This window comes from Alligator mississippiensis, chromosome 5 (assembly GCF_030867095.1).
Source record: "Alligator mississippiensis isolate rAllMis1 chromosome 5, rAllMis1, whole genome shotgun sequence".
Classification (NCBI taxonomy): Eukaryota; Metazoa; Chordata; order Crocodylia; family Alligatoridae; genus Alligator; species Alligator mississippiensis.
In genome coordinates, this window is record NC_081828.1 from 84022586 (window position 1) to 84043713 (window position 21128).

At 54.1% G+C, this 21128-nt stretch overlaps 2 protein-coding genes across 7 annotated transcripts; both read right to left on the minus strand.

Moving 5' to 3' along the window:
- Positions 1-4525: 4525 nt before the first annotated feature.
- On the minus strand, positions 4526-7501 carry NAT14 (N-acetyltransferase 14 (putative)). Of its 2 annotated transcripts, none has more exons than XM_006275389.4 (3): positions 7433-7501; positions 7139-7238; positions 4526-5800 (listed from the first exon to the last, which is right to left on the minus strand). In XM_006275389.4, the coding sequence occupies exons 2-3, from the start codon at positions 7217-7219 to the stop codon at positions 5255-5257; spliced, it is 627 nt and encodes a 208-aa protein (XP_006275451.1). In that variant the 5' UTR covers positions 7220-7238; positions 7433-7501; the 3' UTR covers positions 4526-5254. The 2 variants fall into 2 exon arrangements, with proteins under 2 accessions (XP_006275451.1, XP_019340587.1); XM_019485042.2 differs by lacking the exon at positions 7433-7501 and adding an exon at positions 7379-7425.
- Positions 7502-7956: 455 nt separating this feature from the next.
- On the minus strand, positions 7957-13533 carry ZNF628 (zinc finger protein 628). Of its 5 annotated transcripts, XM_059728572.1 has the most exons (3): positions 12923-13267; positions 12160-12202; positions 7957-12066 (listed from the first exon to the last, which is right to left on the minus strand). In XM_059728572.1, the coding sequence occupies exon 3, from the start codon at positions 12053-12055 to the stop codon at positions 8948-8950; it is 3108 nt and encodes a 1035-aa protein (XP_059584555.1). In that variant the 5' UTR covers positions 12056-12066; positions 12160-12202; positions 12923-13267; the 3' UTR covers positions 7957-8947. The 5 variants fall into 5 exon arrangements, with proteins under 5 accessions (XP_059584555.1, XP_014458572.1, XP_019340531.1 ...); XM_014603086.3 differs by lacking the exons at positions 12160-12202; positions 12923-13267 and adding an exon at positions 13369-13533; XM_019484986.2 differs by lacking the exon at positions 12160-12202.
- Between the last annotated feature and the right edge of the window lie 7595 nt (positions 13534-21128).

Genomic DNA, 21128 nt, shown 5'->3' on the forward strand with positions numbered 1-21128 from the left:
TCAGGCAGGCATGGCAGCATTCTCTGTCAGGGTTAGAGCCAAAGAGTAAATCAGCAGCTACAGCAATACCCACAACAGCTAGGCTGATGTCTGTGTGTACGGCAGACCAGGGTCTGTCCCCAGGTACATATGCACATGTGCTTATACATCTTGAGACACACATGCACACACACAGTCCCCTACAGAGATGTGTGTGAATGCTTACACACGCTCTTATATCTGCACATGCATTGTCACCCATCCTCACATCTGCACATTCACATACCCACAGAAACATGGCACATACTGAACTCGTAGGTGTACATCCATATCTACACCCAGAGACACACATATATGCATACTTGTGCATACTCCACAGAGATACTGTGTACATCCGCATGCATGCACACATTTGTGACCTCATGCCTTTCATAGAGACCCAAGTACACATATACATATAGCCACAGACATGGATGTGCAAGCATACACACAAGTTCCCAGACACATATATGCACACCTACACACCCCCCAATAGATACATGTGCATACGAATGCATACTCAGACACCCTGCAGATTCATAAGCAAAAATGCAAATACTCATATAACTACAGACAGTGCCTACTTGCACACTCCCATAGACACATATGTGTACCCTCACACACATACAAACCCATGTGCCCTGACATAAACGTGCATGTACAAACATGTGCACTCTTGCACTCATTTGCAACTTCCTACAATGGTGTACATGCATGCCTATACTCCCGGTCTCCCAAGATATATGCACACTCTGACTCTCAGAGACACTGTGCTTACCTGTACAGATAGACATGTGCACGTTCACATGCACAAATGCCTCCATAAGCACACATACACCTCCACACATGCTTACCCTGGCACCATGTTTACCCATGCTTGCAGACCTATGCATATATACACACTTACACAAAAACTCACATGCATATCAATACACATATACCCCCCCCAGAGGGGGGTATGTGCTCATGTGTATATACTCACACATCCTAGAGACACATGTATATACATCCATCAGACACACGTACACGTGTACCCTGAGATGCTGTGCACACCAGCTCCACAAAGACAAATACCCACACATCCCACAAATGCTAGTATGCACATCTGCATACTCATACCGCCAAGACACAGACATACATGCACTGGAACTAGAGACACACGCATGCAACTCCACACAGAGACAGTGCACACACCTGAAACAGAAACATGTACAGCTGCATACGTCCTACAGTAAGACACATGCACAGGCACAGGCAGACGCTTCCACCAAGACACATAAGCAAATCCATAAACATCTCTGTGTATATATATACACATACTTACACAGGCAAACATAGCTACCAAGGAACATATATACATTCATAGTGTGGCACTTTAAAGCTTAGATCAGGCAGCAGGGCAGCCAGCAGGTGCAGTCCAGCCTGATGAGGTAGTCACATGACCACAGGAGGGCCTTGTTATCGGAGCAGCCTCCATTTTAACTTAGGCCCTCAGAGCTGAGGCAGCAGTCTGCTGCTGGCAGCTGAAGTAACACCACCTGGATGAGCTGCTGCTCAGAACATCCTTGGAGGAAAGGGCGGGAGCTATGGTGATGGAAGGAGGCTCCTGGTCCTGGGTACAACTGAAAACTACACCCTGCTGGGGAAGGATGGCCTGGTGGGACTGCCCATGGCAGGTTGTTCCCCAGAAATGCCAGACCAGTTGCCTCCCCAGTGAAAGGCAGGTAAAGGCACCTTATAACCCCATCCCCCACACCCTGGTGGGTTACCTAGTGATAGGGACAGGCACGGGGCCAGGCACACCTAGGAAGAGGCACCTGAGTCCAACAGGGTATAAGACCCCGGGGGTCCCAATGAGGGGGCCAAGAGAGAGCGGCGCAGTGAGGGGGCAGTAGTTTGGCCTGAGAGAGAGGGGGCAGAAGTATGTGTTGAGGCCCACACAGAGTAGGGTGCACAGTGGTGACCTGAAGTGCTGTGTGAGGGGTGTAGAGTACGGTCTGCTCAGGAGGGCCTGAAGTGCTGCACCGCAGTTATGTTGAGTAGGGTTGAAGGGGTGACCTGAAGTGCAGCACATGGGCCAACCCCCGACAAGAACACTCTAAGAAGGAGACCCTAATAAGGGCATGAGTGAAAGGCCCTAGTGGGAGGGCGTAAGTTGAAGCCCCAAGGAAGGGACAGAAAGGCCAAGGTAAGTCCATGGATGACTGAGGCCACAGTTGGGCCAGAGGCTGAAACCCCAGTAAGTCCTCAAATGCGGTGAGGCCGAGTTTGGGTCGTTAAGTTAAGAACTGCCCAGTGTGAGGGCACTGTGACTGCAAACTCCCAGTGGGCAGTGAGATTCCCATGTGAGACACTGGAGCTCAGGTCACAGTGTGAGGCACTAGAGCAATGTGGATGCCATCTGCAAAGCATGGGACATGGTATAGGGGAGGTCAGAGCTGTGTATATTGATCTAGGCATCAGGACATTAAGATGGGCAGCTTCCTGCTTATTACATTGAATTTATTAAACAGCAAGTCATGGCAGGCGAGACCAGGCAGACTGCCCCTTGGACAGGAGGGAAAGCCGCTGTTGAGTTCCAGCCCCCATTTCCCCTGTCACACATAGACACTCAGACACATTCTCCTAGAGACAAATGTGTATATATGCATATGCAGGTACATGTGCACAAAAGAAACATGCACATATTTATGCGCAGACATACACATGTTCACAGAGACGCTGTGCACCTGTGTACACTCAGATAACTCAAGGAGACACTGGGCATACATATGCATATCCCTAGAGATACACACACTCTCCTCTCCCTCCACCCCAGAGAAACACACATGCACACCTGCAAACAGCCACAAAACCCTAACTTCTGTATTCAAACCTTTCCCCTTCCAAGAAGTAATCTATGCATGCACACCCTGCAAAAAAAACATGTATGTGCATGACCACAGAAACGCATATGGACACCCACTCACATTCAGTTCCACATACTTACATGCATGCAGTGGTATGTACACATGTGCAGCTGCTTCCACACACATTCTGGGGACACATTCACAAAGCATGTTTGTACATACATGCCTAAGGGGACACACGTACATTTCTCACATCACAAATGCATGCACTGCTTCTTAGACATGTATACACACTCCCCTTTCCATATATACTCTTCTCCACGGGTATGCACGGATGCACACATGCAACTCTCTCATATATACATATGCACACCTCTTCACCTGCACATGCCCAGGTTCCTCCTCCTGCAACTCCAGCTGCCAGCCTCACTTCTGTCCCCAAGTGACATGCTGTTGATGGAAAGGGAGCTGGTGCCAAGGGGGCCTGTCCTGTAAGGGGGGCCAGTGCAGGCCCATGACCTCCTCAAGCTGGGGTACTGCTAGGTCTGAAGCAGGCTGAGGCTGGCCTGGCCATGGGTGGAACTAGGATTGTAGGAAACAAGCCACAGAATGAGTCATTTCAGCACAGGCCAGGATGGCCAGAGGCCAGCAGCACAGTGGGTTGTAAAGCTGGCCTGATCCAGACACCATGGATCCTTGCCATACTCAGATAGCTACCCCAAGGAGCCTGCCAGTCCCATAGTGCCCAGGCAATGCTACCTGCACCCCAGGGCAACAGAAGTATGGTTAAAACAATCCAGCAAACCCTCAGTTTCTCAGCTCTGAGTGGGCTGCAAAGTCTGCAGCTGCTTGGAGAGTACTCAGGTGACCATAGCAACCCCATGGTGTGATTGCTAAACATCCCAGCCCAGCAGCAGCTGCCTGGCCTGGAGCACAGGCAGAGGGGGCTCTGAAGCATATCATGAGGTGTTCTCCACCCCTCCCTGCCCTCCCCCCCACCCCCACCCAGTACCCCAGCACTGTAGGCAGGGGACCTGAGCAGGCAGTGCTGGCACCTGTGAACCCCAGGCAGCACTAGTGGGTGCTGTGCAACAAGGAGCCAGGAGCTGAGTGCAGCAGGGCAGCACCCCCCAATACTGTGATGCTCCACTACATCATTAGGGGGAAGTGCTGCAGAAAGTGGGTGTGGGAGCTCGGAGGGTGCTGGGCTACAAGGTGCAGCATGGGGATTCAGCAGGATGCACTCCTCCTGTCAGCCCATGCTGACTCCAGTGAGGCTCTAAGTAGCATTGCTCTGTAGGAAGTGAGGTGGGGATGACTCAGTACAGGTGCAGCTCTCCCTTAACAGCCAGGGCAGGCCCTGATGCCCATTGTGGCATGTGGAGGTGCTGCTGTACTATGGGCAGGAAACAAGCACACCGGCAGCTGATGCTGACCCCAGTGCAGCTCTAGGGAGCAGCTGTGCGGACCCCAACGCTACACAAGATGGGGCAGAAAAGACATTTCCTGTCAAGCACCAGCCACCCTGGCACTCTGTGTGCCAGATCCACCCCTGTCAGGAGTAAAGGGGGCCCCAGCCTCCTCACAGTCATAGATCCCTGTCCAGCTGGAGGCTGACTGAGGGCAGGCCCATCCCAGCATGTAGACAGGTGAAGCAGTCACTACAACACGCTTTATTCACACGTACGTTCAAATACACACACAGGCCTAATGCTAGGGGTGACAGAAATGCTCAGCAGCTCTGAGAACCAAGCCAGATGCCACTGCAGTTACTGGAGCCTATGTGCAGCCTCCTTGTCTCCAAAAGCAACCTTCAGTCACAGCTACGATGGGGATGGGCATTAGACTCTTGGGCACCATTTCCTTGCCCACCCCCTCATTCACATTTCCTAGTCCCAGCCAAGCCTATGCATGGTAGAAGGCTGTTCTGGGATGGGATAGCCCCTAGGGAAGGAGGGGTGCCCCCAGGCCCACATCACAAGAAACAGTCCTTCCCAGTCCATGCTTCACAGGCTTCTTCCATTCTCTCTAGGCATGCCATGAGCCATGACTTTGCTGGCAGGAGGTTACTGTCTCCCAACAAGCATTTCCTAGTGTTTGCTCCATGCCTCAGCATCAGCCCCAGCATATTACACATTGCCTGGGCCCTCATAGCAGGATCCACCTGATGACATCCAACTCCCATGGAAGCACACTCAGAAAGGCCCTTGTATGCACACACATTCAAAGGTGGTGCCCCCTGTCCTCTGAGTGTGGAGGCCTTGGACTGTTCACAGATGCTCCCTGAATCCCCTTGTACAAGTTCTCCGAGGTGCAGTGGAGGATGGAGAAGCCCCAGCTGGCCCCTCTTACCCCACCGTCAGGAGGGCGCCGGGTAGGGGCAGATGCTACAGCTCCTTGCTGAACTCCTGCACAACGGTGTAGCCCAGCCAGCTTCGCCCGCCAGTTGCCTGGTAGCCACAGCTCTCAAAGAGGTTCATGGCAGCCTTGGCGACTACTGAGGTATAGAGCACGACACGCTCATAGCCTTGTTCTCGGGCCTGTGCCTCCAGGAAGGCCAGCAGGTGCCGGCCCACTCCAGATCGCCGGTACCAGCGGCTGACAGCCAGGCGCTTTAGTTCTGCTGCGCGAGGTGGGCCTTGGTCCCAGGGCTCCAGTGCCACGCATCCACACACATCATCGCCATCGTACACCGCCACCCAGAGGCCCCGCTGGCCCCCACAGTAGTAGGTATGCAGGCAGTGGAGGTCAGCGGACCGCCACAGGAGCAGCTTGAGGGCCACAATGGTGAGCAACACAGGCACCAACAGAGCAGCCACAAAAGAGTTGAGCAGGAAGCGGAGGGCGCTGCTCACTACAGCCATGAGCAGCAGCACCAGGGGTCGTGTCAGGACATACAGGATCAGCCGGTTCTCTGTGTCTTTAAAGCCATCCTGTGGAGGGGAGGGCAACATGAGCATGGGCAGGGACCATGGTGTGGCAGGGAGGGGCACACTGTCCAGGCAGCACAGGTGACGGCACCAGCTGGGCTGCGCCAGGCCCAGAGAGCATAGAATGTGGCTCAATCCAAAGCTGTAGGTGAGCCAGAGTCTTCCTGAAGGGTGTACCCCAGGCTGGAGTAAGGGGCACCTAGGTGGAAAGGAAAATGCCCCCAGCAGTAGAGCTTGCTGAGTTCAGAGGCAGTTTGGGAAGGCAAGGGAGGCAGGACCTCAATCCAGTATTTCTGTCACAAGTACAAGACACAAGACACAGGCAGAAGCTTGGCTGCCTTTGATTTTAGGGAGATGGGTAGAAGTCAGAAATCCTGGGTTCTACTGCTAGCTTGGTGACAGGAAGGGGACCCAGGGGATTAGAGTAGGGGACTCCTGGGCCTTGGAGGGCTGGAGCAGATGACTTGTAAGGCAGTGATTTTCAACATTTTTAGCCTAAAGGTGCCACTCATCAGACTTGAGGCGCCCCTCAATAACTTCTGTGAATTGAGAGGCGCCCCATTTAAAAACTAATACATGTATTATAGTACTTACCTCCTTGCTGGCAGACTAAGTAGTGTGGGCAGGGGAGCAGCCAGGCAGGGAGAGCCTGAGCCTGCCCATATCCAATTATCTCCCCACACCTCATCTCCTAACACAGTGTGCCAGCACCCTGGTAGTGAGTCACTGCTGTAAGGGCTCAGTCTCCACAGCTTACCAATACAAGCAAGGCTCCAGGTTGAGGCCCCCACTGGAGGTGCCCGTACCTGACTGAATGCACCCAATCTTGTCTAAACTCAAAAGCTAAACAGTGCTGGGCCTAGTTAGCAGGTGGAGGGGAGACCATGCAGAAATCCTGGGTCCTGGAGGCAACCCTGGCTGGGGCTGAGCAGCTGCCTGTCCAGCTGCTTTGCTTGTTTGGCTCTGGCCCAGACTGAGAGATGAGCCACAGGGCAAAGAGCTTCCACCCTGGGGCGCCTGGCTGGTCCTGCCTTGCTCCCTGCTGCTGCGGTGCAAGGCAGGTGTCTGGCATCCCCACAGGGCCTGGATCCTGCACCCCAGCTTGGCCCCCACCTCTGCCCTGCTGGCTCTCACCCCATCCAGGTCTATGGACTCTTCCATTTGGGGTCACTGTCTCTGCCCATGCCTGGGCCCTGGCACCAGGGACAAGCAGGTGGCGAAGTGGGCTGGTTACTGGGGGAGGGGGAGAGAGTTGGGGGCAGGTACTATGGGCAGAGCCAGGGACAGAGCTTGGCCAGACACAGCAACCGGCTACCAGAGCGCCCCCACCCCCAGGGAGACCTTCAGCAGCTCCAGGACGATGGGTGCCTCCTCCTCCCGCATTCTGCGCACGGCGAGCTGGGCAAGGTCCAGCACGGGCATCGTGGCAGCCAGGCGGGCCCTGCGGGGCAAGGACGGGCAGGTAAGCGCCGGAGCCCGGACGAACCAGGCCGCCCCCGCGCGAAGCACAGGGGAGGGACCCGGCGGCCCGCCCCCCCAATGGTACAGCCGGCAGCTCCGCGGAACGGAGCCTCAACCAACCGCCTCCCCCGCGCCGGATGAATGGATCCGCCCGGGGCCCGCGAGCAGCCTCACCCTCCCTGGCGCTCAGCCGACTCGGCCGCTCCCACTGCGCCTGCGCAGCCCGCCCACCGGCCGCTTCCCTCCCGGCCCCGCCCACACTCCGCTGTTCTAGCACCAGGGAGGGGCACCCGCACTATGGCGCTGAGCGTGTGCTGCGGCCCAGCTGCTCGGAGCCGGGCTAGGGCGCTGCAGTCAGCGAGCGTGGAGGGGGTACGCCGGTAGCCTCACAACCACCAACCCTGCCCTCCACCCGCCTCCCCTGCGGCTGAGCCGGGATCCCTGCCCCGACCCGGCCCTGCCTGGGAGCTTGGCGCCTGCCCGAGGCCGGGTTGGCTGTGCGGGGCGCCACCCCGCCGGCTGCCCGCCGCGCCCCGAACGGGGCAGGTAGAGAGGCTGCTCCCCGAGGGGATCCCTCCTCCTCCCGGTGGGCAGTTCAGCCCAGCCCTTTCCCGGCAGCCCTCTGTTCCAGTCACCCCTGCTCCCCACTTCGGGCCACTACAGCTCGCTCCCGGCAAACTGAGTAAACCAGGCACAGACCCTTCATAAGCAGTCCTTTATTTGCCGCCTGGGCTGAAGCAGCTGTGTCCTTTGGGGAGCAGTGCCAGGTGTCACTATGGAAGAGATAGGATCCAACCCAGCCAGGGGGCTCAGGGCAGCATCTGGGTGGCAGGGAAGTGGTGCCTAATGGCTTGGGAGACCATTGCACTTGCTCCCTTGTGCCACAATGCCATCTCCTGCCTGGGAGAGCAATGGGTTTCCACAGATCAGCAGGCAGAGCTGTGCCCACCCAGGCCCCTCCCCCAAGAGAAAAGCATGTTTGCGTGTACACATGCAGCCTCACAGCACTGGCCCCTCCTGCAGCTAAGAAGAGACTTAGCTAAGGTGGCCTAGCAAGGCAGACAGTCAGGAAAAGAACCCAGGAATCCTGGGCAAACCTACTACCCACTCACTCCTCCCCTGCAGAGCCAAGACACAACCTAGGAGTCCTGGTTCCTGAGGTAGCCTGCTCTGGACCTCTGGACCCCACTCTCCTCCCAGCCCTGGAAGAGGCTCAAACACTAGAAGTGAGCAGAGGCTAGAGAAACACTCTGGCCAGCTCCCATTGCACCTCTGCTCAGGGACAGGCAAACAGCGCCTTGCAACTGGAGTCCAGCTAGACAAGGCTAGGGAAGCACTCAGGCCAGCTCCCACTGCACCTCTGCTCAGGGACAGGCAAACAGCGCCTTGCAACTGGAGCCCAGCTACACAATCCCACGCCCAGCTAGAACTGACTCAGCTCTGATGACATGGATGTCAGGTCCTACCAGCCCTATGCCTTGGAAGGCTACAGCCAAGGTTGGAAAGGCAGTCAGGGGCTGCCTGCGCTCATCAGGCAACCCAGAGCCCTCTGCTGCAGCCAGCTGGACAGTGTCTGTAGTACATGGCATGACAGTAGAGGAGGGGACATTCACCCCAAGTTCAACATGCGCTGGCACAGTACTGGCCAGCAGGGCAAGGCAGGCACCTGCAAGGCCAGGTGCATGGGACTCAGAAGGTATGAACCAGCTGCACACTGGGCACTGTCTGCACTATTTGGATGGACTGCAGCTCCTGGGGAGGTGGCACTGGGCTTGGCAGCAGCTGTACCATCTGGGTGTTGCCAGAGGAGGGCTGGCCACTCCCTGGGCTGTTGGGCACCCCCCGTGCCTGCAGGGGGAGCTGTCCCACATTGGGGCCTGGGAGTCCTGGCAGTGCCTGCAGACCTGACACGTTCTCCAGGACCTGCAGGGTCTGCTCACTGGGAGTGCTGCGGATGATGAAGAGCTTCTGCCCCCCAGGAGCCGTCAGGGCCCCTGATCCGCTCTCTGGGGGCAGCTCTGGTAGGTTCTCCACTTCCTGCACACAGAAGCGGGTCTGCTCCCCATCAGCACCACGCAGTACCAAGACGTTCTGCAGTCCCTCAGCCGTCTGCAGCATCTCCAGGTGCACATCCTGCACCCCTTCTAGGCCACTCACTTCAGTCCCTGGCCCCAGCAAGTCATCACTCTGTGCGCTCTGCACCACAATCAGGTCCTGGCCCTCTGGCAGGTCTGCCATCTCTTGCCCAGCATCTGCAGGGAGCTGGGCACTGGACAGTTCATGGGAGCTGGGAAGAGTTTGAGCCTCCTCTGCCTCCAGGGAGCTCTGCTGCAGGGCCTGGATCTGGATGCTGGTCACGTCCTGAGGCTGCGACAAGGCTGGGATGCCAGTCACCTCAGGGGGCTGTGGCAAGCCCTGGACTTGGACATTAGTTACCTCAGCAGAGGGCTGCTCAGGCATGTTCTGCAGCACAATAACATTCTGCCCGGTCTGGAGCCCTGGCACCCGCTGAGATCCTGGCAAAGTCTGGATCTGCATGCTAGGCAGTGCCTGCCCGCTGGCTGGCACCAGAATGATGTTCTGGCCAGGCTGTGGTGGGTTGGGGTTACTGGGGGCAGCCTGCTTCTTGGCCTTGCCCTGCCGGCGGGGGGGTGGCTTGCTGGGAACTGTGGGGCTGCTGGGCATCAGGGTGATGTTGGGGGTACTCTGAAGAATGGGCACTTTCTGGTGTGGGGACACCATCTGCGGGCTGGGCAGGAGGATCAGCTTCTGGGGGCTCTGCTGGATGCTGGGGATCAGCTGCAAGCCCTGTGCTGTCTGCACCAGCAGGAAGGTCTGGGAGTTAGGGGCACTGGGTGGGCTAGCCACCTCTAGATTGAGGGTGGCCTGCAGGTTGGGCACAATGTGCACCTCCTGGGTGCTGGGTGTGAGTGGAAGGCCCTGGGCTGGCATCTCACTCTTGGCCTCAGGGGTACCTGCCTCGGTAGCGTGCGTGCGGAGGTGGCGCTGCAGGTAAGAGGCCATGACGAAACCCTTGGCACAGACAGGGCACTTGAAGGGGCGCTCACTAGAATGAGTTCGCTGGTGCAGCTGCAGGTTGGAGGAGTGGGTGAAGGTCTTGCCACACTGCTGGCAGGTGTAGGGACGCTCACCTGTGTGAGTACGCTGATGCTGCCGCAAGTTGGAGGTCTGTGTGAAGGCCTTGCCACAGACAAGGCAGGTGAAGGGGCGCTCACCAGTATGCAGCTGGCGGTGGCGCCGCAGGCAGGAAGTGTTCTTGAAGGCCTTGCCGCAGTCGGTACAGCTGTAGGGGCGCTCACCTGTGTGCAGGCGTAGGTGGTACTGGTAATGCGATGACCACTTGAAGGTGAGGCCGCACTCAGCACACTTGAAGGCACGCAAACCAGTGTGCACACGCTGGTGGATAGACAACAGTGAAGAGCGCTTGAAGGCCTTGGGGCACTCCAAGCACTTGTAGGGGCGCTCCCCAGTGTGGTCTCGCAGGTGGTAGCGCAGCCCTGATGAGCCTTTGAAGGCCTTGCCACACTCTGTGCACTTGTAGGGGCGCTCAGCTGCCTCAGCAGGGGCTGGGGCCAGAACAGGGGCCGGAGTTGGGGAAGGCTCAGTTGCTGACTGAGGGCAGGTGACCTCAGCCTCAGCCTGAATGAGCTGCTGCTCAGCAGGGTGTGTGCGCTGGTGTGCCAGAAGGTTGGAGAGCTGCACAAAGGTCTTCTCACAGATGGAGCACTTGTAGGGTCGCTCACCAGTGTGGCTGTGCTGGTGCCGTGACAGCCCTGACCCATTTTTGAAGGCCTTGCCACAGGTGGGGCAGGTGTAGAGTGGTGCAACAGGCAGCTCCTCAGCTGGCAGAGGCGGGGCCGCCTCCAGGTGGCTCTGCTGGTGGCCCAACAGCAGTTCCTCACTTTTGAAGGTCAGTTCACAGTCCCCACACTTCCATAGCATCTCCACAGTTTCTACTGCCTCTGCGGCAGCAGCCAAAAACAGCTCAGTTGGTGCACAGGCCAGCTCGGCCTCACCGTAAGCGGTCGGTGCCTTAGCCGCATGCGTCTGCAGGTGCTTCTGGAGGTAGGTCTCCGAGACAAAAGCCTTGCCACAAGCCTGGCACTTGTGGGCCCGGCTGCTGGCATGGGTGCGTTGGTGCAGTAGGAGATTGGAAGAATGGGTGAAGGTCTTGGTGCAGTCAGCACACTTGTAGGGGCGCTCACCTGTGTGAATGCGCTGGTGCTGCCGCAGGTTGGTGGACTGGGTGAAGGCTTTGCCGCACGCTGTGCAGACATAGGGGCGCTCGCCTGTGTGGATGTTGCGGTGACGCCGCAGGCTGGATGAGTTTTTGAAGGCCTTCTCGCATGTGGTGCACTTATACGGGCGCTCACCTGTATGCTGGCGCACATGGTACTGGTAATGTGAGGACCACTTGAAGGCCATACCGCAAAGGGTGCATTTGAAGGAGCGCAGACCGGTGTGCACGCTCTGGTGGATCTGCAGCAGTGAGGAGCGCTTGAAGGCCTTGCCACAGTCAGTGCACTTGTAGGGGCGCTCCCCAGTGTGGCTGCGCTGGTGGTAGAGCAGTGCTGAGGAACCCTTGAAGGCCTTGGGGCACTCCGAGCACTTGTAGGGGCGCTCCCCAGTGTGCGTACGCTGGTGGTGAATGAGCCGCGATGACCACTTGAAGACCTTGCCACACTCCAGACACTCATACTGGTGCTCACTGGCACCTGGCTGCGGCAGTGGGGCTGGCTGCATCTCTGCCATCTCGAGCCGCTGGGCTCCCACCATCTCACCTGTACCTGCAGCAGAACAGAACACAAGTCAGCGCAGAGCTAACCCCAAGCCAGGCCATACGGCCACTCTAAGCCGGGCCAAGGGGACCCCAGATTTACCCTGGGGGAGCTGAACCCCACTTCAGTCACAGGTGACTCCAGGCTGACCCAGGAGAATAGAGAAAATAATGGTCATTCATCTCATTATGAGCCGTGCTGTTTGCATGGGCTGCTGGGACTCTTGCAGATCTCAGGGGGTGAGCAAAAACATGTGTAGGGATGCCAGTTGGTGACCCTCCCATCTGCCCCAGGTCTCCCCAGCTGAGCTCAGGCGCATCCTGCTGCTCACTGCATAGGCTATGCTAACTTGCTTCTGCACTGGGAATAGAGCAGGCAGCCTGGGTTCCTGGAAGCAGCTCTCTCTGGGCTCAGATGTTACTACCTGGGAAGCCTGTTGCAGGGACTTGCTGCCTCTGCAGCTAGGCCAGCTGAGCCCTCAGAAGGCAGCATGGACTATTAGGGGGGGCTTCCTACCAGCCTAACCAGACCAAGAGCCCCGGCAACCCAGGCTGAGCTGGCAGGAGTTCTCTCCTGCTGGCTGTGCTGCATCCTCGGGAGGGGATCCTCCAGGGGCTTGGTCAGCTCCCCTGTGTCTGACAGGGCAGTAGGACCTCCCTGGCTCTCACTGGTCCACAGTGGTGGTACCGCAGCAGCCCCAGGATGAGTGGGCATTGCTGTGTTGCCCTGGTTGGTGGGCTGGAGCCACCTGCCCACTGCCCGCACCGTGGGTCAGCCAAGGGGGAGGGGGGGGGAGTAATCAGGGCCTGCGGGGCTGGTGGGTCGTCCACGAGGGGGTGGCCAAGTCGTAAGGGCTGCCAGCTACCTCCTCCTGCCTGGGCCAAGCAGGACCAAGCCCTGGGTGCCAGGCCCAGGCTCAGCCCCCGTAAGGCTACTTCCCTGCGACTGCGCCGCCTGCACGCGAAGGGGGGGGAGCACGGCCCGCGGGTGGGGACAGCTCTTTGGGACAGGAAGTGGAAGGCGCCCGGCGCCGAGCCCCGCCCCTTCCGCCTGAAGGACAGAACCCCGAGGCTGCCGCCGGCTAGTCCCCGCCGCCCTTGCGGAGCCCGGCAGAGAGGGCAGCTCCTGCCGCGCGCCGCCGCCCCTTTAAGAGTCACGGCCGCCCCCAGCGTGTCTCCCTCCAGCCGGACAGACAATAACCCCCGGCCGTCACAAAGTCCGAACTGCGCGCTTGCCCCTTTAAGGACAGCCCCTCCCCTTGAAGCGCAGCATTCCCCGCCCCTCCCCCCTCGCAGGCACCCGCGCTCTCACCTGGGAGGGGGAGGCCTCCCGGCCGGCCGCAAAAGGCCCGGGCCCCCCACGTGTGGGGGGCGGCCGCCAGGCAGGGGGCGCGGGGGGAGGGGCCACTCCTGCCTCCCTCCCTACAGCCCCCGGCGCGAGACACCCAACCTTTACAGCGCGCACGCTAACCGCAGGGCCGCGCGCCGGCCCCGCCCCCGCCGCCCGCGCCCATTGGCCGTCCGCCGCCACGCGCGGGCTCATGGGAGATGGAGTCCTCGCGTCGCCGCATGACCCGGCCGCCATCACAGCGATGGGTCAGGGATGGCGACTTGATCGGCGGTTAGGCGGGAGTGGCCATGTTGAAAGGGGCCGTTCTATTTCCCCATCCCGCCCAAGCCTCCGGACAACACCCTGTGGTGATGCGGTGGCTTTGGCTTTGATGCGAGCCCGTGTTGCCCCGGGGGTGGCTGGTGGTGCTGGAGTCCGCGTGTCCCTCGCGGTGGGGCAGCGCCCTCCTCATGGGTGGATCTGGGTTTTTGGGAAGGAGGCTGGGGGTGATTTCATCCTCATAGGTAACAGCACATATACGTCTCTACTTAAGAAAGACCTAGAAGCTATACTGTGAGCTTGGGGCCCGAGGCTACAGGACCACCTTTCAGATCCAAGTGAAAAAATGGCATTGGAGTGTGCATTAATCGGTTATAAATTAATGTAAAAACACAACAAACCATGCAAAAATAACCAAAAGAAGTTTTGTTAGTCCTGTGGTCGTTAGAATTCAGTGTCCATCTCTTTCTCCAATTCATAAATCAAAATCTGGTCTTGACACCGCAGCCAGTGCTTCACTGAAAGATGTTCTTCCACCCCAGTTAGTGTTCATAGATTTCTTAGACATTAGGGCTGGAAGGGACCTCAGAAGATCATCGAGTCCAGCCCCCTGCCCCAGGGGCAGGAAGTCAGCAGGGTTCAAAGGACTTAACATTCACCTGACTTAACATTTCCACACCTGAGTGTTTCTGGGTAGAGATGACAGACTGCAGGGCTGGCAAACAGGTGCTATGTGAGCAAGAGCACAGGAGGATCTAGAATTTTGCAAAGGTGGGTACCATGAACGACTGGTGCCTCCTGAGACGGGGGGGGGGCGGCACTGTTTGTACGCAGCAACGTCAGCAGCAAGCAGGGACTGCCCACAGACGCTGGTGGTGGTATTGGTGGTGGTGAATGGGGACTGGCTGCAGACATCAGCAATGGTGTCAGCGGCAGGGGGGAAGGGGGCAGTGAGTAGCCCCCACCCACAGAAGTTGGTGGCGACCAATCTCGGCGGGGGGGCACATGTCCCCCTCTGTGTAACCTATGAAACTACTGCTGGTGAGGTGCATCATCACATAGAAAACAACACATATTTTCTCCTGCTAAAAATAAATTGGAAGCTTTACTAATATGCCAGGGGCCTAGGGCTGTATTATTCAGTTTAAGATTGAAGTAAAAACAAATATATTTTTTATTGGAATAAGTTAAAAACAATCTGCAGGGTGGTGGAATAGGAGGTTCATGACCAGGAGCAGCTAGCAGACAGCCGCATTGCAGAACAAAGATAGCTTGATTGGAGGAATATCAAAACTTAAAAAGAAGAGAGGGTGGTTAACACCTGTGGAATGAAGAGTTTAGAAGGGATCATGATAGATAATAATAAGCCTTGAAGTCGATTGATCCCCACAGCACGGCCTGACTAGAAATGCTAATGCCAATGCCACTGCCAGGCAGTTGGTTTTAAACTGTGGATGAACAAGAATCAAAGGAGGTGAAAATGCACCAGCCTCCCCCCCCGGACCACAAACAGCTAACTGACAGCAGAATACTTCAGTAGTGAAACCATTGTAGACCATAGGTACAATAGTAGGCCATAGGTACGGAAACCATTAGGATGAGGCTAACTGCTGTCAGTTAGCCTCATCCCAAATTGTCCAATCCCCAGGCACTGTGCCAAGCATTCCTTATATTGTGCACCAATCCCCTGGCACTGTGCCGGGCACATTCCTTATAAGGAAACTGTTCTACTTGGCTCACCTAACATACCAATCACAGTACTCACATCTCCCAGTGCCACAGAAGGTACTCTGTTCAATTTTATTTCTTAGTTCTGGGAAGGCCTGGACTATGGCTAAGAGTCTTAGCACAACTCAGTTTTCCCTGTAACTACACTTGCCTCCTTGATGCCCTGAAATACAATGGCATCACACAGACATTGGTTGGCCTCTTGCATGTGACTCAAGGCATGCGGATTGCTACTGCATCTGAGACATGGATCTTCTCATGAGCAGGCCACCATGCCCTGTGCGCAGTTACTTTTCAGAGAGTTTCGGGAGACAGCCTTCAACTCTTCCTTGCTCTAGCTTCAAACTTGGCCAAGAGCTTTCTTTCCCACATGGCAAATGAGCACACACTCAATGACCAATAACAGGGGTTCCAGAACTAAGACCACCATAAGGGGGTGTAAGGCCACATTAAGAATGTAGGTCATAGTAGGTGACCAGCTCAACCAGGTTTTCCACCAATGATGTTGAGTGGCTTCTTGAATATCTTGTAGGACTGAAATAGTGTCTTTTGATTTTTGAATCACAACAGAGGTCCTATTAGCTGTGTTCTGGACCTCCTTGACTTTTTGTTGTACGGTCAGATCTTGTATGGCCAGGAGTAAATCATCAGGTGCCATTCCTAACTGTATTTTATTAAAGTCCTTTTCATTAAACATTTTGACACTCCAGTTGGTTGGTTGGTTGTTAATGTACCAATAGTTGGGTATAATTAAAATCACTTCAATAACATTTTACAAACACAGCCAATGCATAGCACAACTAAACTTGATTTTTTTATATATATTAAGCAAACCTCTTAATGCTTCAGTGGTGGCCCATGTCCTGCAAAACACAGACAAAAAATGGGAGGGGCTTAACCCCCTTTAGGTTAGTTCATGTCATGGAATCACTTTTGACATTGTATCTGGCTTTGCCCTGGCCTTTCTGGAACTCATCCAAAGATCCCCTCCTAGCTCCTTGTGCAGGCTGCTTTTTAGCATTTTTTTTCTTCAGGTATTCCAAGGTGCACCCTGCCATGCATCTTCCCTCCTTGGCTTTCACCAAGGGTTTTTCTGGCAGAATATGCTCCCCCTAGCCTTTTCCTATTAAAGGGTATCCCACAAGGCAGTGGGAGCCAGGGTTTTAAGGCACCCTGTACTTGCCCTTTCCTGGGGTGGCAACATGTGGCATTTTGTAGATACTATCCTGCCACAAGTAGCTCCACCTGTTGAATTTAAAAGTGTGTTTTTAAACCTAGTGCTATAAGAAGTGACACAACACTTGGTTGATAAAAAGCAGAAAGGCTTGCTTTAATAACTACCAACAAGTTACAAAACTAAATAACAGAAGAACTCTTTCGCAATATAAAATGAGCTATTAGTTCTTGTATTATTTTAACTGCAAAGAGATCTGTACCCTATGCAGGCAGACAGCAGTTCTTGTATAGTCTCACAGTGTGGATCCTTCACTTGTCAGCTGGGTGGCAGGATAGCTTCTTGAGCTTTCCTGGACTGCACATACCTTGCTGGAAAATCTGCTTAGTTCTTATACTGTTTGATTGTATAGCTTCAAAGCATTTTTTCTTGATAGCTGACCGATTAACAGGGAGGAAAAGGGTGACCCTCATATCACAATTGTTAAATTGCCTGGCTCCTGTTTTTGGATTTGTCTAGGTGTGAAGACTTGTGTTTTTTGCAGCCACTGCAGTTATAGGTCAATTACATGGGACAGGTCTTGAATGGTCAAACAGGATGCTTAAACGCATTAGTTACCAGACATGTCTTTGAGTACTTGTTTATGAGTGGGGCAAATTTGCAATAGCTTGGACTGGTGGTGGTCTGTTTACAAAATTCCAGACATACATTGAATGATTGAGACATTTGTAGCACCTTAGACATTGGATGCCTGTTTTGAGAAATGTGAGGATGTCACGTACAGGACATCTTTCCTGTATTCAATGCACCTTTTACAGGCTTTGCTTGAAATGTATATTTAGTCTTTCGTTTTCTTTAGTTGCTAGTTCAGTTGAAATGTATATGTAGTTTCCTTTCCTTCTTTAGTTACACTGGCTCAGCCTCTTTCTCTCTGGCTTTCTCTGCTTGGAGATACACATGTGATAAGTGTATCATGCCTCTGCCAACACCTTTAACCATCACTTTTATTATTTTATGGCATGGGTCTGGTATTGGGTACCTCAAGCTCCACTGTCTTGTACCTAAGGAGTTGCAAGCCATTAGCAGAGTTTGATTTTCATGTGGCAGTCTTGTCACCACAACCCAGTCTTGCCCCAGCCATTGTCTTGCATTTTTGTGCAAGAGACACTGTCTAAACTTCCATAGTTTTTCATAGCCAGCACAGCACATTTACTAGTCCCAAGGGGGTGTAGTTTTCAGGTCTTACCTAGGACCAATCTCCAGGCTGTCGTGACCTAGTCATCTTCACCCTTCATGGGGACAGTCTTTCACTTTCAGGCTTTTTGGCCCCTCCTCAGGCTAGTTGAGATCTCAGGCTCCCAGCTTTTGCAGTCTTAGCAGTGGTCTTTCTCAACCTTTTCACCTCTCATTAGATCTTTCTTTTTCCAGCAGTTCTTTGAAGTCCCCACACTGCCTTGACAGGCCCCTCTTCAAATCACAGAACATATTATGGGTCCATATACATTTAGAGCTTCTTGCTATCACCAAGATTGTGTTTGACATTTACCATAGAACCTGTATGCCTTTCCAGATGGGAAATGTAACACCAAGGGGGTTCTCTCCCATATGCTGGCCAATTTATAATAAATACATTCTTTAATAATTTGGATTGCAACAGGCAGACCTACCTTTCAATCTGCCATGGCTACCCAGATGACACTACATTATTGCGGAGCTAAACTTAGCTTTGTTTTTAAAGACCACAGCACGTGCCCTTCTCTAAACCACTGACCTCAGGCACTCTCTGAGATCAGGTTGCAACCTGTAAAGCTGTCATATCTTAAATTCCATTTTCACTCTCTCCTCCTGGCAAATGACTTGGGGTCTGTCAGAGCCCCATCTGGAACCCATCGCTGTTGCAAAAAATGCTGATCAAGTTTCCAGTATCAGTCAGCATTAGGGATTTTTTTCATATTTCCCTTTTCTCCCACTAAAGCTTGAATGGTTGGGCACCCCTAATAGTTAAAACAGAGTCATCTTACTAGCCCCCTGCTTGGGGGGTAGGGCAGCTCTTCCCTATTGTGGGTTGGGAGGTACTGAAAGCTGAGTTGACTTATTTGGGTTTGACTCTGCCCCTTCTGCAGCTCTTGCATCCAAATGAGCCCTGTCAATCTCTGCACTACCTTGCTTTCTAACTTTCTACATTCATTCCTTAACTCGTTCCTATCCCCTGGGTCTCTTGCATAGCAGCTGTTTGCAAAGCTTTAACAGCCACCTGACAGTGAGGATTTTTCAACTGTTTAACCTGCTTCTCTGCTCCCTTCCATCTTTCTCCTTCTTCCTTTTTCACAACTACAACCTCCAATTCCAAGTTTTCAACCTCTGTCTGTAGCCGAACAACCTCCTTATGAAAAGTTTGACACAATGGGAACATTTCCTGCAGTGATGCCTTTCTTTTCTCCTTTCTGTCAACCTTGATCTTAATTGTCATGACAAGGACTTTCCAAGACTTACAAAAGTTTAACCATGCATCAGGGATAAAGGGCTACAGCACTACAGGCACCAGTTGGGGGGGGAGCAGTATCAGTCATGATGCTTGCTTTTACAATTTGCCCAGAACTAGCACTCTCAAGAACTAGTCCTCCCTACTGTCCCAAAAATGGGTATAAGGAAGGGGTAATCACTCAGGGTTTCAGCTGGCTATCCTTGTTCCTCAATCCCTAAAGTTTACTGAGTCCACTCAGATAGTTCCCAACTTGATACCATCAGTCCATCTCTGGCTCCTGGCTGGCTTGCCAGTTGTTATCAATAAGATTTCTTTTTTGCCAGAACTCTAAAGGATTGACATGGCAACTCATTCAATTTGGTATCAAGTGAAATTTAATATTAACCCTTAGATGATATTATAGGTTTCTTCCCCATAATATGACCTGGCAAGTGGCTTCTTAGACATTTCAGGAGCAACTATCTGGGGTATCATACCTCAGGTCCTCCGCTGGGTGTGTGGGATGTTTGTTTTTGGTTTCCCTGCTGTTCGAGTGAGAAATCCACAGTTGCACCTGTCTCCCCAGCGATACAACACAAACACACAACTTTCTCTTTGTTTGCTCATTACTTTTGTAATTTTCTCATCTTAAATTATCCAATCCCCTGGCACTGTGCCAAGCATGCTTTATATTGTGCACCAATCCCCTGGCACTGTGCCAGGCACATTCCTTACCAGAATACTGTTGTGCTTGATTTGCCTAGCACACCAATCATAGCACTCACATCTCCCAATGCCACAGAAGGTGCTCTGTTCAATGTTATTGCTTAGTTCTGAGAAGGCCTGGATTATGGCTAAGAGCCTTACACAACTCAATTTGCCCGCCACAGTCCACACTTTGGATGACCTCTGAGGTCAGGCACATTTTCCCCTCTCCGTGCCTCAGGTTCCTGATGGTCATTGAGTGTTTCTGCAGAGCTCCCCAGTAGAAGGGCTCGAAGTGGGCTGTGTGGTACTGCTGTGTGGTACTGTGTCTGGTATAGGTTGGTCGTGAGGTGCTGAGGGGCCTGCCTTTCCCCTCCTTGGAGTCACTAGGTCATAGTTGGCCAGGTGCTATGTGCATACATGGCTGTGAAGTGCCAACCCAGCACCATCAGTCAGCAGCTGCTAATGAACATGCTGTGCTGGGGGTTGGGGTGGAAATCAGTCCAGCAGGAAGGTTGGGTTCAGGCCAACAGCAGAATTAGAAGCAGTTGGCACTGGGGGATGTCTGGGGATTCTTAGCTTGGTTGGTATTGCACAGATCAGTGGGTGGCACAGGAAGATGTGGGTGGATCTCCTTGGTGCCCCAAACCACATCTACTCCCCACTTCTACCCCAGTGTACAACCACCTATCCCCCAGCTCTGCCATTACCCCAACCTGCAGTCTTTTCCCCCCAACTCTTCTGGTGTCCCTCTACCTTGATCTCCAACCCCCAGCTCATAAGAACTGCCATTTACTGGATCATACCCTAGCTCCATCTTGCCCACTATCCTGTTTCTCAGTGCCAGAGAGTGGATGGTGAAAGGGAGAGTGAACTGATTATAACCAGGGTTTTTCCCCTGTTCCTCTCCCCTTGCAGCCTCCATTATTTAAGGTCTAGGACATGCTGATTCAGAGGCCATACCTATGTGGGCTCTGTGGGTTCCTTTCTGCTCTGATCCACAGCTCTCTGCCATTCCAGCCCTGGGCCCCTGCCCCAGCAGTGTGCCTGTGCCCAGCCCTGACTGCCCTGTGGTCATCATTCGTTCAGCCTTCCAACATGCCATACTTTTCAGCCAGGGTCACGGTTGTCAGGATAGTAAAGCCTTCTGTGGAGTGGTGCAGATCAAAGGGCCAGGGGTACTTGGTTGTCCCTTTAATCACCTGATTTAGGCATCCTGTGGAGTGACAGCAAATACCAACCAACTAAACAAGTCAAGGATGAAACAAGCATGGGCACAGGGGAGCCCAGCAGAACTAGGTGCAACTGTAGGGGCTGTTTCATGCTTCCCCCCAGCAGGAACCACAAGGTACCGTGTAGCAAAGAAGTGCCAGCCCTGCGTACCCTCCAGAG

Bases quoted from the DNA above. Each gene is read 5' to 3' on its own strand.
- NAT14 (XM_006275389.4), bottom strand. From the start codon at position 7,219: ATGCCCGTGCTGGACCTTGCCCAGCTCGCCGTGCGCAGAATGCGGGAG. The intron at 5,801-7,138 runs GTCTCCCTGGGG...TCCCCTCCACAG, and splicing joins TCGTCCTGGAGCTGCTGAAG to GATGGCTTTAAAGACACAGA.
- ZNF628 (XM_014603086.3), bottom strand. From the start codon at position 12,055: ATGGTGGGAGCCCAGCGGCTCGAGATGGCAGAGATGCAGCCAGCCCCA.